General features: G+C 31.5%; 1 protein-coding gene across 4 annotated transcripts in view; it reads right to left on the minus strand.

The window, feature by feature from the left end:
- Positions 1–1,217: 1,217 nt before the first annotated feature.
- Positions 1,218–15,037, minus strand: part of LOC106072918 (serine-rich adhesin for platelets-like) — a 46,672-nt gene continuing 32,852 nt past the window's right edge. For all 4 annotated transcript variants that reach the window (XM_013233379.2, XM_013233378.2, XM_056007464.1 and 1 more), the window contains 12 exons: positions 14,796–14,967; positions 13,341–13,561; positions 12,950–13,006; positions 12,221–12,399; positions 11,523–11,675; positions 10,710–10,911; positions 10,505–10,594; positions 10,201–10,370; positions 8,795–8,980; positions 8,560–8,639; positions 8,096–8,200; positions 1,218–6,096 (listed from right to left, as the gene is read on the minus strand). In XM_013233379.2, the coding sequence (XP_013088833.2) occupies positions 5,930–6,096; positions 8,096–8,200; positions 8,560–8,639; positions 8,795–8,980; positions 10,201–10,370; positions 10,505–10,594; positions 10,710–10,911; positions 11,523–11,675; positions 12,221–12,399; positions 12,950–13,006; positions 13,341–13,561; positions 14,796–14,967 (1,782 nt within the window). In that variant the 3' untranslated portion in view covers positions 1,218–5,929. The remainder of the gene's footprint in view (positions 6,097–8,095; positions 8,201–8,559; positions 8,640–8,794; positions 8,981–10,200; positions 10,371–10,504; positions 10,595–10,709; positions 10,912–11,522; positions 11,676–12,220; positions 12,400–12,949; positions 13,007–13,340; positions 13,562–14,795; positions 14,968–15,037) is intronic.

Genomic DNA, 15,037 nt, shown 5'->3' on the forward strand with positions numbered 1-15,037 from the left:
GATCTTGGTGTCCTCCTGTAAAGAATCGCTTTTGAGATAAGTGCTCCCTGTTCTCAAATGTTCAGGCCGAAACCAAAGCAAACACGATTGCATTCATTTGTTCCACCTGGCGAAGTAAATACTGCCTTCGAAGAATTTGTAGGTATATTGGGAGGACTATTAGACTTTATTGGTCGCCAGAGATGAAACCGTGAGTAACTCCAAGATTTCCGATAGCATCATGGAATGTTAGAGATCGAGTGGTCCTACAGGATCTACCACGAAAAAACAATTCAGTGGAAGGACGGCAAAATGCATTTCAGCTTATCTATTGACGGTTATTACCCCTATATCTCTCAGAGTCTCACTTCCTCAGAGAACAGGATTCTGAGGTAAAGCTGCAAGCAAGACAAAGTACCTCCAACTGAACAGATGTCTTGCAGCTCTACTGCCAATGTACGTTAACAAGCCACTGATGGAGTTTCTACGTATCCATGGATACAATGGAACTATCTTTGCGTGTTTTTGAAGTGCACTTTTGAAATGTAAATGAATGATATATTTTGAAATTATTTATTTTAGCTTAATATAATCCTTGCATATTTTTATTTTAAGATATCTAAAATATAACTATATTTGAAGTATATTTAAAATAAATGTAGTAGACTTTAATGATAGTATCTGTATCTAAAATCTAACTCACTACAACAGCACAACTTTTCAGTCTCACGTTCTGGAGTCGTCTCCCCTCACAAAGACTAAGTAACGACAGTGCCACCTATGTTGCATCATTTACAACCAATCGCTAACCTCTTCCCACCGTCACCATGTAAACACACACACACACTGTGCCTTTTGACTTTCCAGACCTGCTGTGTACTGTGCAATTATGTCTAGTAGTTCAGGCATGGTTCTTTTGTTACTGAAATGCCTGTATCAAGATGCAAAAAAAAAAAGCTATTCTGAGATCGAATCCCTTTTTTTTTAAAAAAATGAATGATATTATGGAGATACATAGAAATGTTTAAAGAAATAGACATTTGTCTTCAATTAAGTCTGTCAATGATAATAATGGTCTCATAGTTGTTAATTTAAATGCATTTTCATAAAAGTATATGTGTAACATTATGACCCACTGGGTCATCTACAAGTTTATGTAAAACACAAATTCCCTTTTTTCCCCTATAAGTTAAGAGTTAGACATATCTATGCGAACACACACATAAACTCGTAGGGCAGAATTTGATTATTTATTTTATTATCTCCAGGTATGAAAATTAAATTAAATACAATTTTGATTAGTACAAATGATTACCTTAAATACACTAAGAAACACAAATAATGATTTGAATGTGAAACTTTGTCATGTAATACTTTTTTAAAAAATCTAAGCTATTATGCCTTTGTGTACCCACATTAATTAGAGGTGGCTAAACACTTAAGCCTTGAAAATGTAATAAACATTTCTAGAATGAAAAATACACAAATTCTAATATGGACTTTCTCAAGAAGTGTATTTACTAAGGATTGTGATTCTCCTAATGAATAATCAGGGATTAATCTTTTATCAATTCATTCTAATGTGTAAAGTATAAATAAATTAACAACTTGAAAAGATAAATCAGTCTGATAGTACAAATTTTTTTGTTTAAGTAATGGGAATGCTTTTTGTCCCTTGTTTTTGTTTTTTTACACAACAAAACTTAAAATCAACAATGTTTAAACATCTCAGAGGAGCTACATATTACCTGGAACAATAGTACTTTTTACAATGATAGTATGTACTATCTTTCTTGACATTGTACACAGGTGCCCCAATGAGTGGTGGCAGAGAGTAACAATGGAGACACACACTCAGGTGTTGGAAATTTGAATAGATTCACAATGAGATGAGCTTGGCATCAATACATATGTCAGATGGTGGTCGTAAAGATATTTTTTTTAAATGTTCACATCCAACTTATCCAACACGATGAATGTTTATTACATATGATTTATGACATCATTGGTAAGCATCTCATCACACATAATCTGGCGAGAGCATGAAATCTGACAAGGACGTAACAGACAATTCGTAATGAACATGTCTGACTTTGCTTGTGAGATGAACATACTGACACTTCATTTGCTTGTGCTTTCAACACATAACTCTCAAAAAGTCCAAACATGCAATGATATAAACACATTTAATACATCAGTCCACACTGATTCATGGGGAACTAGTTCAGTGAAGGCCAACAAAGTACAAAGCAGACCGAGATTCAACTTATAGTTTAATCAACTAGAACAGAATCACTAATAACATTATTGAATACATTACAACTACATCTTTCCTTATAATAAACACAAATGTCTCCAGAATTTATTATCTATATTTACCCCATTGTGTTATGATTTGTTACTTTTTAACAAAATTTTTTAAAGTATGTCTTTTATTTCACTCATGAAATTTATGAATTAAGCCTGCTGAAGAAAACAAATTTCTAGTAATACAAATTTCATTCAAACATTTGCAGGACTCAGCAAGGATTCAAAGATATAGTCTTTCAAAAAAATAGTTTAAATATTAATTTATGTTTTGAATAGTCATTATTTTTGTAAAAATACATAGGATGAACATTCTGGCCAAAAAAAAAAAAAAAAGAACATTGATCATTTATTTAGTTTGAAAATAAAACAACAAAATTAAAAGAAAAAGTAAAACTCAAATGTGGTGCTCAACTTTAGACCATTTTTCGTGTAAAGCCTTATTACTGGTCTGCTTACTGTCACTTGGATACATTACTAGGCTTTGGATAATCAACTTTTGGATGGTACTGCTTGCACAAAGTTGTTTCAGAATTAACAATACATGGAATGTTATGAAAGACAAATAATATATGTATATAGATTTCAGTAGCAAAGGTTAAAACTGATGAGTTTTAATTTAAATAAACATTTCATTTTCTCATCGTGCTCCTAAAGACAAATATGGACTCTCTTAAAGTATTACAATGTTAAAAATTAATAATTGGTTATATTTGTCATATTTCTTTATTTTTATATAGTAAGCTTTTTGAAATAAAAAAAAAAGCAAAATAAGTAAACATTTAATTTTGTTTATACTTAATACAAATATTTAAATATAATACATGCATTGAATTGTTCTTTCAGAGGTCTTACACTGTAATGATGGAAACTGATACACAATTCTAGGAAGCTGATTTGTTGCAAGAAGGCAAAGAGCATTATACAAGAGTTCAATGTAGTTGTAGATTAGATGGCAAGCATATCTTATTCATAGCTACTTTGTAATGGTAAATATATGTTTCAAATGACCTAAAATGTTAAATTATTGAGAAATTAAATAACTATGTTTTTTTTAAATTTTATTTTAAAAGGCCATATACTTTATTTGCCAACAATTTTAATTGAAAATATTTCTAAAAACACAAATCTTTTTGAAAACTAAAAATCTTTGTGAACGAAATAAAAATATTCCAATTTGAATAATATTAATGCTACTGATAAAGTCTTAGTATTAATGGCAATGTCTTCGATTTTGAAGGCTGAGTGCAGTGTTTCATAAAAGTACGCAGTCTTAAAAATGTAAGTTAAAAAGGGCATTACAGAAATGATCAAAATCTGTCATCACAAGGAGAAATAATATGCTTTTTGTCAATAGCCTCTTACAGTGTTAAGTAGTTTGAAATGAGAGCATGCAAATAAACAAAATGAAAAATAGCAACAGCTTCGCAAGAAGAACATCTAGTTTCCAGAAATCCCTTCAGTTTCACTACAAGTTATGTGAGCAAATCTTCTGAGCAAGAAAACAAAATCCAATCTTTTATTTCTACAAATAATTACTGAACAAAATGAACACAATGTTTGTGTAAGTTTCAGAGTTTAAAAAAGAAGACAACATCACTCACTACATTAAATACTGACCAAATTAAAAGTAGTTGTTGAACTCAACACCAGAAGTGAACACAATGTACGCATAGCAATGTTTGAATACAACATCAATTTACTTACCATCATTTAGCACTATAATCTTCTTGGGATGAAATTTGGCATTCAAAATATGTATCCACAATAAATAATAGCTTAAAAATATTATACAGTCATAACTAACTTGACATAACTAATATTTACAATCTCAAAATACACAATTTGAAAAGAAAAAAAATATTTGTCTTCTTTCTTGAAAATCCCAATAATTTTATTTGCTCATTGCCATCAATGATTTGAAAAATGTATAAAATTATCAAAAGAAATGTTATAGTTATCTTATTACAAAAACTGCTCATAGACAACCATTACAAGCATGGACAAGTGAGATTAATTGATAATATATTACTATTAAAAGATATTTTGAACAGCAAATATAACAAAAATTGTTATTTCAAACATGAAGGAATGTGATCAAATAGTTGCAAATTTGTATTGGATCTAAAAAAAAAAGATTGTTTATGGTTAAAATATCTAGAAAGTTTTTGGGGGCTAAATAAAATGGGCATACATAAATGAATAGAATTTATTTTAATTTGAACATTTTTTTCTAGGAAAAGAGGTTATTAAAGTAGAAAGAAGTGTCAAGCATCATAATCTTGTCCTAAATGCTAATCATTGAAGTAAGAAGTAGAACTTACTTCTTTACATGCTTTAGATGAAATAAATAAATTATTGTATTGTTGTTGTTGTGCTTCTGTACAGAGAGTCATAAGAATCACAATATTTGGCATAATAAATGTTTAGACAGCGACATCATATTTTTTTTTAAAAATATATATTGCAGTGTTTCTTTTTTTTTTTGGGTTAATGAAATCTTGAAATATAGAAACAGTGCATATTTTTTGGTCAAAACTTTGGTTCCGAAAAGGAACCTGTTGTAATTTGTTAACTTCACAGTTAGGCCTGTATTATTGCACATAATAAAAAAAAATATAAAGACAAAAATAAATGTTGTAAGTAGATGGTTGCTAATGTAAGTAGAAAGTTTTTAATCTGAGATTAACGTTTTGAATTTAACACTTAAGAATTCAACCTAGTACAATTTTAATTCAAGGACAAAAATCATTCTGTACAAAACAATGCATCAAATGAGCAACACTTACAAATATTAAGATATCACTGATGGTTAAGATATTAATACTAAAATTTCCCCTTCAAAGGAATCTATACAGTAGATGTCAGAGTTCACATTCATATAACCAACCATATAGATGTTGCATACAAAACCTTGTCTGAACACATTCATGCAACAGATATACTCTTGTTATTTTAAAATGCATATTATACCAATCTGATCCAGCTCTAGATGCTGGTAAAGTGAAGCTGAAAACAGTGGAACCATGAAGTTTTATACAAATATTATAATTGGTTTGCCTGTACACTTCCAACAATGACTTTTACAAAATTGTGAAATACTTTTTTTTTAGACATTGTGAAGTGGTCCACATGAACTAGGTCTATGTACCATGATGATAAACTGTACAAGTTACTGCCACTTTAAGCTTTCAATGAGACACGCACACATACAAAGAACTAAGTCACTATAGAGTAATGAATACATTGGTACAGGCACAGACCTCAGCATTCAAGTTAATTGCACTTCATCAAGTTACAAGCATTGGCCTAGGTATTAAAAAATACAAAATGTTACATTAACTTGAATCTATTTAAAACTTAAAAAAAATATAACAAAACTTTCCTTTCTACATGAATAGGCTGACAATGCTGAGTATGTTTCTTGGTTGAAAATGTCCCCCACACCATTTCATAGATTTGACTATTACACCATACAAGATGTTATTCTAATACAAGTAAAAAAAACAACAATATACATTAGATGTAATAGTGCTCCCTAATCAAAGAAGTAAACAGACATAAAATCTGGATTAAAAACTACACAAACAAACAGGACTCTACTAGAAAGTAGCTCAAGATTATGCTTCTTAAAGAAATGTTATTAATGTCTTGTTAACTCATTTTGAGAAAATTCTTGAGATGCTATCAACAATCTGTAGCGCAACCTTAGATTTCTGGCTCGCACATGACTATTGTTGATTTCTTCAGTATGACTAGCAGGAAACCAACCTTTATTTCCATCTCGTATTCTTTCCCCTTCACACCAGCCTGAAAGACAAAACAGTGAATTTCTTTTTTCATTTTAAAAATGAAAGTGTCAAGTAAGAATTAAAGGTAGTCACCTGCCAGCAATGTTTTTGATTCAGAATATTGCCAACTTCCAGTTTTCAGACATATAGGTCTCATTCTTCTTATTTATTATATATACGTTAGTTCAAAAAAGAAGTAAAAGTCTATACAAGAGGTTAAAAAAAAGTGCTCTTCCAATACTATCCTCTCAGTTGTTTAATGGTTAAGTATGTATTGTCTTGCCAATCAAAAAAGTTTGGGGGTCAAAAGAGCTGCGTTAACTATGAAAGGGAGGGAACAGGACAAAGGAAATGTCCAACGTACCTTTAATATAATTCAGTATATTTATTAAGGTTTGGTTTTCCTTATTTTATTTTAAGTTTACTAATAGAACAATTGAGATAATCTATCTTGTCAACAACAAAAAAACAAAGAAATATTTGTAATTAAAAACAAATTGTAAATGAGACACTAATTCTTTTTGTAATTTAAACATAAATAAGAATGCCTAAGTCAATAACAAATTTTTAAAAATTAATTTTATTACCACTTATTAATTTGGTAGGTACATTCCATTGTTTTAAATAAAGAACACTGCCATCAACTTCACCATAGGTCATAATTTATTGACATTTAGTCATGAAATATTTGTGTTAGCATACTTCTATGTGTACATGTCACATTCTAAAGGTGCCTAGTTGATTAGGATGTAAACATTGCTCTATATATTAATGAAATATATGTACGTCAATTACTTCATATTTTGAGTTTTTGGCACAGCAGCACAATTTAGGGCTTAGGTCATGTTGTGCCCATAATCCAGGAGATTTTAAAGGGAACTCCGATGGTTTTGACAATTTTTGTTATAATATATGTTTTGATTTACAGATAATTTTTTTTTTATTTGCAATAATAACTTAGTAATTGATGTTTTTCCAACGTAATTTTCCTGCGCATCCAAAACAGTGACTTTCACCGGGTTTCTCTGTGACGTCACAAATACGTTTAATTTAATCTATTGACTTCTGTATGACAGGAGACCATACAGCAAAGTTTACATTCTCGTAAAAGAAATATATCTTCGTTTATGCAGTTAGATCTAGGATCTTGTATGCAAAGAAAAAAATATGTGTTAAAAGTAGATTTACATGCTTGACTAACCACGGCAGTGTGTATTTTCTCGCCAGACCACTCAACACACAACAAACACTATCGCTTGGTTGTCTTGTCATGACCGACTACACGTAGTCTCGACTAGCCTTACACTGAACAGTTTGTTCGAATCAGTCAGACACATGATCTATTTACTTCTTGGGACAGGGAAAGGCTTAGATGAAAATGTTACTTTTTTTCTTGTGTTGGTTATGGCTTTTAGATCTATTTATACAAGTACAATATATATATATATATATATATATAAAACTGTATCATAGATCTGGACTAGGCCGTCACTAAGCCTAACAGCTACTGTAAGAATGAAGCAATAGGATTGGTTAAATGTAGTTTCTCTTTCAGTATTGTTGAGGGAAGTGACGTTTGAAATAGCTTAAAACAAAATCTCATAGAATCCTGTTATTTTTGAGATGTCAAGAATTTACTAATTTATCTAAGCATTTAAATACAAAATGGTAAAATGTTCACTATTATAACTTTTCACTCAGAATTTAAATATGTCAATAACTCAATTTGAAAAAACTTGGAGTTTCCCTTTAAAGATAAGGAGACAAAAGTGTAATTATGTGACAAAGACCTATAAAATAAAGTAGCACCCAAGCTTATGAAAGACATGTTATTTACAAACATGTTATTCATGGGATGAATCCTGTACCTAGATCTGTATCATTTAAATAAACAAGCAATATTATAAATATTTGAATTGAAAAAAAATAATTTTTTTTTTGTAAAAACAGTTAATTTTTCATCTCAGCACACACACAAAATTTCCAATCTAAAAAATGTGATAATGAAAGACAAATACCATCAGCCATTTTGCGAGTCACATTGATGACATCTCCCTCTTCTAACGTAATCTCATCCGGCTGCTGAGCAATATATTTCCTAACACACTGAAACTGTGGACAATCTGTGAGAAACAAGCACACATCCATTAAATAAATTTCTGTAATGACAAATTGTTTAAGGATATTACTTAATTCAATGTTAATATATTATCCAAAAATAGTATTGATATAAAACATTAATTGTCAAAATATTTCAGGGCTCAATATTGAAGAGTATCTTATAACATGATAAAATTTGTTTTTATCTAACAATTTAATCATGACTTACACATTTTTTAAATTTGCTAATCAATTTTTACACCTCCCTTCTTTAAAACTTTTATTCGTTAATGACTTTTTAAAACTATTACAAATACAAATTAAGATTAAGATTTTAAATTATATGACTAAAAAAGGTTATTTTAAAAATAATAATTCTTACCCCAGAAATCATAAATTCTTTCATTGTCAGATGTGGTCTGTGAAGGTGATAAAGCATCGATCCAACGAGCTCGCTCACTCCTAAGATAAGCACATTAAATAAGAAATAAACATTAACATTTTCAATAAATAAAACAATGACTGACTTACAACATATTTATTTCCTCATAATTACATAATCTTTGAATTGCAACAATTCTCTACACACAACAAAAGGTAAGTGGATGTTTACATACTCAGATTTGCAGGACAGGATCAGTTCCACTTGTTTATTTTCATGGTTCAGCAACATAGCTAGCAACAAAATATTGGGAACGCCTGCTGCCGCTGCTGAAGTAAAGTGTCTAGACTTTTCTGGGTTGTCTATGGCTTCAATACACAAGGCATTTCTCTGGCAGTAGTCACGCACTTGGTAAGTATTTCTGAAAAAAAAAAAACATGACTGTACAAGCTTGATGTAATATAGATATTACAATGTAAACAAGTAATAGCTTAAAATCTAATTAGTAGTGACAGGCAAGACTATTGCATTCATTGGGAGGCTGGTTGACAGAAAGTATTTATGTAAACATGATGGAATAGACTGCAATTTCCCAAATAATAAATAAATATAGTAAGCATAAAGGATGTGGTGGCTGATCGAGAGTTCTGGTTTAGAATTTTGGTGAAGGTTAATTTGGGGGATTTTCATCATGATAGTAAGAAGATATGTTATTAATAGCACTTGGAATTATATAATATAACGAAAAGGTAATAGATTTTGCTATCTGTGTCTTGTATCTCTTTTGTGATGGTAAAATCACAAAATCCTGATTTTTCATTTCTAATTTTTTATTTTTGCTTTTCTTATGAATGTTTTTCTCAAACAGCTGTCTAAATGGGTTTTCTTTAACCAATGACTTTACCAGCAGCATCAGTCAACCCAACTCTAATGGGTACCAGACATTAGTTGGCTAAGTAAAGGTGATTGGTCATAATGCTATGAGCATAATACTGGCCACCACAGGACACTCTTGTTAACTGTCAACCATAGATAAACAGATGATCTTTACATTATCTGCTCTTTAGATCAGTCTGAAATGTGTAAGTAACTTTTTAAAATTTTGTGCATAACTAATTAAACATACTCAAGATCAAATGTTAGTGACCTACAGCTGTTCTTGACGTAGGAGAGAAACATCTTTTTACTAGTATTCCAGAATTGTGGCTACATTTTTATTCTTACAACAGTAGCAAGTTTCTTAGTAACAACCAGAGCTTTTTTTGTAACGGTACACACCGGTACTGCGTACCGGCACCTTTTTGAATGTGGGGAAAAAAATTATTACTTTTCTTGTATTTTAATGTATATAATTAATTTATTAGTAGTTAAAAGTTATAATGACTGAGTACCGGCACCTATTTTTTTTTTACAAAAAAAGCACTGGTAACAACTTTCTATGAACAGTTACAACTTTCTTTGAACAGAAACAACTAAGAGATTTTGCTTAGTTTTACAAATTTCAGAAATGAAAATTATTATATTTTAAGAAGAAGGTCATCTTCACAAAGTAGGAAAATAAAAATATATAATTTAGAGAAAAAAAAAATTCAATAATATTTATTAAATACCTAAATTTAGAAAAGTATATATGGAACTCACCCTTTTTTCTTTGTCACCAAAAGTATGTCATTAAAAAGAAACAGGTAGACATGCTCTTTCTGTGGGCCCAGCAACTTACTCAGTGGCTTACGAGATGTCCCATCGCTCTTGATAAGTGTCATCTCCCCTTGCTTGACCAGAAAACGTGATGACGAAACTAGAGGGAATTCCTAGAAAAATAGTGGAACAGAATAATTGAACTTTTTACTCTGAACACTTTATTAGATTAATTTAATTAACTGTTCATTAAATCAGTGGTCAATTTAAAAATGATAGGAAAAACACAAAATGAAATAAAATATACCTTGACTTTAAACTCAAGATTTGAGGCCAAGAGACATATCTGTTCTGTCTGCTGCATCTTTTTAGCTGCCTCATCACATCGTTTGGCAACCTTGATAAAAAAAATTAAAATAAATATACAAAACAAATATTTTGACTTGAGTGATACTTTTTGGAAAAGTTCCGTAAACTATGTCAAGAAAGAAATAAATTATTAAAAGTGTCACCTTTGTGAGACTGTCCAAAGCTTTCTTAGCACTAGTATGTTTGGGAGTGCCAGCCTCTAGCCTGTGACATATGGCATCTACAAGAAGTGGCATACGTGTAATCCTCTGCATGGGAAGTAACAGAAACGAGGCCAAGGGAAGAAATTGACATTCTGGATTTTGCTCCAATTTTTTTACAGCTTCATTGAATTCTGGCTTTTGCCTGTAAAAATTTGTAATGCATTTTTAATAACTAATGGATCAATTTATATGTATATATAAATCTTTATATTTATTTATTTATTTTAAGAATAATTTTGTGAATATATATATGTAAATTATTGCATGATAAAGACTAAAAGGGAGACAGACCTTGCAATTTATAGGGTAGAGGATATAAAGGTCATCTGTTTCAATGGCCTTAGGTTAACAAAAGTGTCATATGGCCAGCACAACAACCAACCGCCTTTACTTTTCCCAAACTAATGTCAGGTACCCAATGGAGCTGGGTCGACTTAGAGGCACACTAAAGATCCCAAAATTTAAAATACATGTCTTCACCAGAATTTGAACCCAGGACCCAGCGGTTAAGAAGCCAAGCACTTTACCACTCAGCCACAGTGCCTCCACAGGTCATTATACACGGGTATTGTATCAACTAGGTCAAAAGAAAAGTGAATTGATTTTGTCAGCTCTAATACCTATCTATATAGCAGCAGCTTCACAGAAATCAAGGTGGGATTGCGAGCTATTTTCAAATGCATTTGAGACTAATGTTTATAATTAATAGCATATGGTGAAAGATATAGTTCCTTTACCCTGTCATTGACTTACTTCAGATTATTGAGCATTCTGTCCTGAAAGGCCTGATTACTACAGTATCTAACATACGGCTCAAACTTGGTAGATGCGTGGTGGTAAATAATGTCACAAACATCCTTCATGTGACAAGACTCTTGCCATCTAGCTTCCAGGTCTTTCAAAAATCTATCAAGAAAAGTAAATATTGACAGAAATGTATGCAAAACTGAATATACCTTTTGTTATTAGTGTATCAATTAACTGCAGATCAAGTAATTTTTTTGAGTTTGTGATAGGAGTATTTTATCAAATTAAATGCTTATTAAGCTAAATGTGTTATAGTAGATATTCCAAGCACAACAATCTTTATTTTGGAAGGTAGTTAACATTTGAGAATCCCCCAATAGTAATGTGACCTTAATAGAGGGGATAAAATGGTGACTAAAGTAACATTCACAGCAGAGGTATCAATACCAGCCTTTAGTGCATTACAGGGATAATGTTAAATGTAATTAATAACATATATAATTACTAAACTCACAAAGTCAATTAAACTTGATACATTTTGATTTATTTATAAATTCCAGAATCATACACTAAATTCTACATATTTCTAATCCAAACATTACATTTCTTCCTTATGTCCCCTTCTTATCAATTCTAATTAAACAATGTCAAGTTCCACTTTTTGAAACATCTTTGCTCATATTACCAAATAACGTAAGACTCACTCTTCACTAATGTCCTTGATGTGACCAATATTTGAAAACAAAATTTGACGATCTCTTCTCGAGATGACTCCTTTATCTGATGATTCTGCTGAAAACTCAGGTGCCAGAACAAAGACATTAATGAGCACTTTGAGGGACTTCAAGTAAGAGGCTTCAGAAGTCATTATCTCAAACATTGCCTGTAAATAAATCAAAAGGAAATTGTACACCTCTATAGTTGAGGGACTTCAGTAAGAGCTTCAGAAGTCAAAAAGAAATTTTACACCTATATGGGGGGCTAATTTTTGGAAACAATCATCTTGTTTTAAAGGTGCAAAGTTTCTAAGCCCCTGTAAGAAATGTAACCTTCAATTTGGCTATATCAAATATATTTTAATGTATTTGGATCGCATTACTTGTAAAACGGCAGGTAAATGCTGGCAGATAACTTCCAAATAAAGTCTGTTTTTAGCAATTCCTCATTCATTGCTTACTACACACCAGTACGTCTGCTTACTAAATACCAGTACTTGTTTGTTTGTAAAATGTTTTACATGTTTCGGATGTTCCTTCAGAGTTAAAGATAGTTTACTTCCTAGTCCAAACCTCCTGTAGGAAGACGGGGGATGGAAGCGGGCAGGGTTTGAACCCGGGACCATCGATAAATCCAAACGACAGACCAGTGTGCAAACCACATGACCAGGCAACCATCCTTCAATGTCATAAATGATATATTAAAAATGTACATACCTCTTGAATTTTCTTTTCCTGATCAGACAGAGTCTGTAACAAGCCACTTTCAATAACCTAGTGATATGATACATTTAATGTAATTTTGGTACTGCTAATAGAGTTAATAGCTTAAATAATATTAATCATCATATTTTTTTATGTGATCTGTAAAATAAAAAATACAATATCTTTTCAAGACTTTGAAGGTTGAAATATCTTAATTCTTCAATTGTTAATTTCTTGTCATTGAGGAGACAATTTATTGGGTATTTTATTTTTAGTATTTGGTATTATACTAAATGCCTCCCACAAAAAAAAGACCGGTAATTTAACAATGGTAGTTCTAGCAGATGCCATTGGTTTAATGAATGTTTCACTTCATTAATATTGAAAGTTATGTTATACCCACCTCTGGCATCTGACACCATAATGCTCGGTGAAGAGTTCCGCCTCTTTTAAATACATCTTCAATAACAGATCTCCGCTGAGGTTTATCCTTGGCATTGGGTGCAGACAAACTTGCAGGGTCAATTTCTTTATTTTCTTTTTTGGCCTGATCAGCTACTGTTGAAATACTGGAATTGCTAAATGTTTTCTCAAGCAGCCTCTCAACATCTTCATAGAGTGATTCTGATCAAAGAAAAAAAAAATTAATCTAGTGGCAGTCAAATTAGAACAAGAGAGTGAAATGTGCTAACTTAACATTTTTGTTAGCACAAAGAAATAAACAATTGAGTGCTACATGAAACTTTTAATACCCTTTTTAAATCAAGATGTAAGCATACACATATTAAATTGATTACTTGGTTCCCAAATACATCACAGTACTGAAGAGTACAAGAAGAAACATCAAAGTCTTCTAAACTAAACTCTCCAGCAAGAGCTCTGACCCACACAACTGACAAATTTTAGGTGGTAACTGAAAGTTGGAATGAGGTTGAAAACTCTGCTCTACATTCCTTACTTTTTTTTACTGGTAGTTAATTGGCTATAAAAACTGTCTCCAAGAGAAACTTTTCTAGGGGATGTGAAGGTGAGTGGCATCAACCACTTGGCTACCTATCAAGTGGCTCCAGTTGACCAGGAATTTAAAATTAAGATTTGATTCCAGCTGAGTGCCTAAAGGCAGCATGAAAACCTCTCAGATACACCCTCAATAAAGAGTGGACAAGAGTGCACTAAGAAAATTATAGCATGAAAGACACACTACACAAAAACAAATTGCAATTCCTGATCAATATAGCACATTTCACCAGAAGACTAGACCAATGTAATTAAGTAAAATACCCCTATGATGCTATTCACTACAAATAAGTAATGATGATGGCGCTTTGTAGTCTTTGAGCATAGATTCATTTATTCAATCATTACAGGGTCTTCGACAATGAAAACTGAAAATTGGTAACCAGCCTGTCTAAGTCTATACCACCTTATCCATACACCCTAACCTATTTTAACCACTGGACATGTTCACAAGGGAATAACTTAAGGGAGAACTAAGACACAAGCTATCAACACAATGGCATGCACAAAAACTCTTATCTAAAGGTCATATGTTTCTATGGCCAAAGAGAGTGTCATGTGGCCAGAGAAACAACTAATTGCCTTTAATTTCCCCAATAAATATCAGGTACTTATTACAGCTGTGTGGTCTCTGGAGCATGTCCCGGAATTAAAATTTTCATTCTTCACCAAGATTCAAACCCAAGACCCCTCATTTCAGAAACCAAGTGCTTTACCACACAGCCACTTTGCCCTTATTCTAGGATAATGAAAACAATTATAAATGTAATTACATGTAACAGTGGAAGAAAACTTCAAAAAATATACAATAAATATTTCAAAATGTAAAAATATTTTATACCTGTTTTTTTCTCATTTTCCAGGTAATCTTCATCTGACAGCTCATCTGCTGTTGATTTATCAGATCTAATGCTTTTAATCATCTTGTCTTTACTGTACCACTGATACAAAGGTTCTGACTGGAATCTACTGACATAGATATCTGCTGTCCTGCCATAGATATGCTCATCTTCCTATAAACAAAGATTAGTCCATTTTAGACAGGCAGGTAGAATGATACACCTATTTTTGTGATATAAATTT

This window comes from Biomphalaria glabrata, chromosome 13 (assembly GCF_947242115.1).
Source record: "Biomphalaria glabrata chromosome 13, xgBioGlab47.1, whole genome shotgun sequence".
In the NCBI taxonomy this organism is placed as follows: domain Eukaryota; kingdom Metazoa; phylum Mollusca; class Gastropoda; family Planorbidae; genus Biomphalaria; species Biomphalaria glabrata.